Raw genomic sequence first — 1,066 nt, 5'->3', positions numbered from 1 at the left:
TAACAAACTTTTCAAAGAAGGAGCCAGCTAAGCTCACCTGTTACTATCGGACGAAAGTTTTTTGGCCAACTCCAGCGGGCGGCTGGTAGGCGTGGGCATAGGAGTGGGCTCGTTCTCAGAACGACTCGAGTCTGTTCTATCCGTTGAGTCATCTGTAAATGTAGTTGCAACTGTCAGAGAGTCGGTCCTCTATGGTCAGTCAGTCCACTATATCAGTGCCTCAACTTACCTTGAGGCAAACTCAGTGCCTCTCGAACTCTGTCTACGAGTGCGTTAAACACAGGATACTGTTCCTTATTTGGCTTCGGGCCGATCGGAAGTAATCTGAAGGAGAATGATTCATTATAACTGGGTAACTATCATATGAGTATGATATTCAGTAGTGACCTCTCCTGCGGCGGGATGTGGAAGGGCTGGTGGGGGTGCTGGGGGCGGGGGTGCGGCGGCATGCTCCACGCCACCTCCATCTTGGACAGCGGCGACTCGGGCGACGCGTACGCCAGACCTGCACACATCAAATGATTCCTCTCTTTTCTTCTTTTATGTTGCTTGAAGACATTACTTCTGTTTACTTCAGTGGATATTTGAAAGCGGAAACTAGGTGTTCTGAGAAGACAGTTTATCAGTACCTGGGCTACGCAGATGGTGTTGTTGGGGAGCGGGACCAAGTGCATCACCATTAGACGACGGCGCAGTGTCAGGAGATGTGCTGCTGCCTGCTGTTTTCAAAGAGTTATTTGTCTTACGAAGTGGTTATTAATAATAGACAGTTTTATAAGAAAATCGTTATTTATTAATATTTGATTTACCAACGACCCTCTTCTGCTTGCCGAGCATGTTGGCGCGCGGAGAGGTCTGGCTGCACTGGTCGGGCCACACCTCCACTGATTGTCCGCTCATCGGCGTTGATTTTCTTTACGAAACATTATTTTATTATACTTATATGTTTTTCACCTATTTTTATTAATCCAGCCGAGTGGTACCTACAAGTTGGAAGAATCACTGCCGATGGAGACAGAAGAGCTGGTGGAGAGATGATGACCTGACCGTGCTCCACTCACCGGCT

The 1,066-nt window shown here is 47.9% G+C and overlaps 1 protein-coding gene across 1 annotated transcript; it reads right to left on the bottom strand.

Annotated features, from left to right (window-relative positions):
- Positions 1 to 37: 37 nt before the first annotated feature.
- On the bottom strand, positions 38 to 1,058 carry LOC106109639 (the record flags this gene model as incomplete). Its single annotated transcript, XM_013291224.1, has 6 exons — positions 988 to 1,058; positions 810 to 913; positions 630 to 719; positions 388 to 505; positions 230 to 324; positions 38 to 152 (listed from the first exon to the last, which is right to left on the bottom strand). Coding segments are annotated over exons 2-6 (509 nt in total), but the record flags the coding sequence as incomplete, so codon positions are not given.
- Positions 1,059 to 1,066: the final 8 nt, after the last annotated feature.

This window comes from Papilio polytes, unplaced genomic scaffold, assembly GCF_000836215.1.
Source record: "Papilio polytes unplaced genomic scaffold, Ppol_1.0 DF821088.1, whole genome shotgun sequence".
NCBI lineage: Eukaryota > Metazoa > Arthropoda > Insecta > Lepidoptera > Papilionidae > Papilio > Papilio polytes.
The sequence above is the reverse complement of the archived record's forward strand: the minus strand, read 5'-3'. Positions and strand labels throughout refer to the sequence as shown.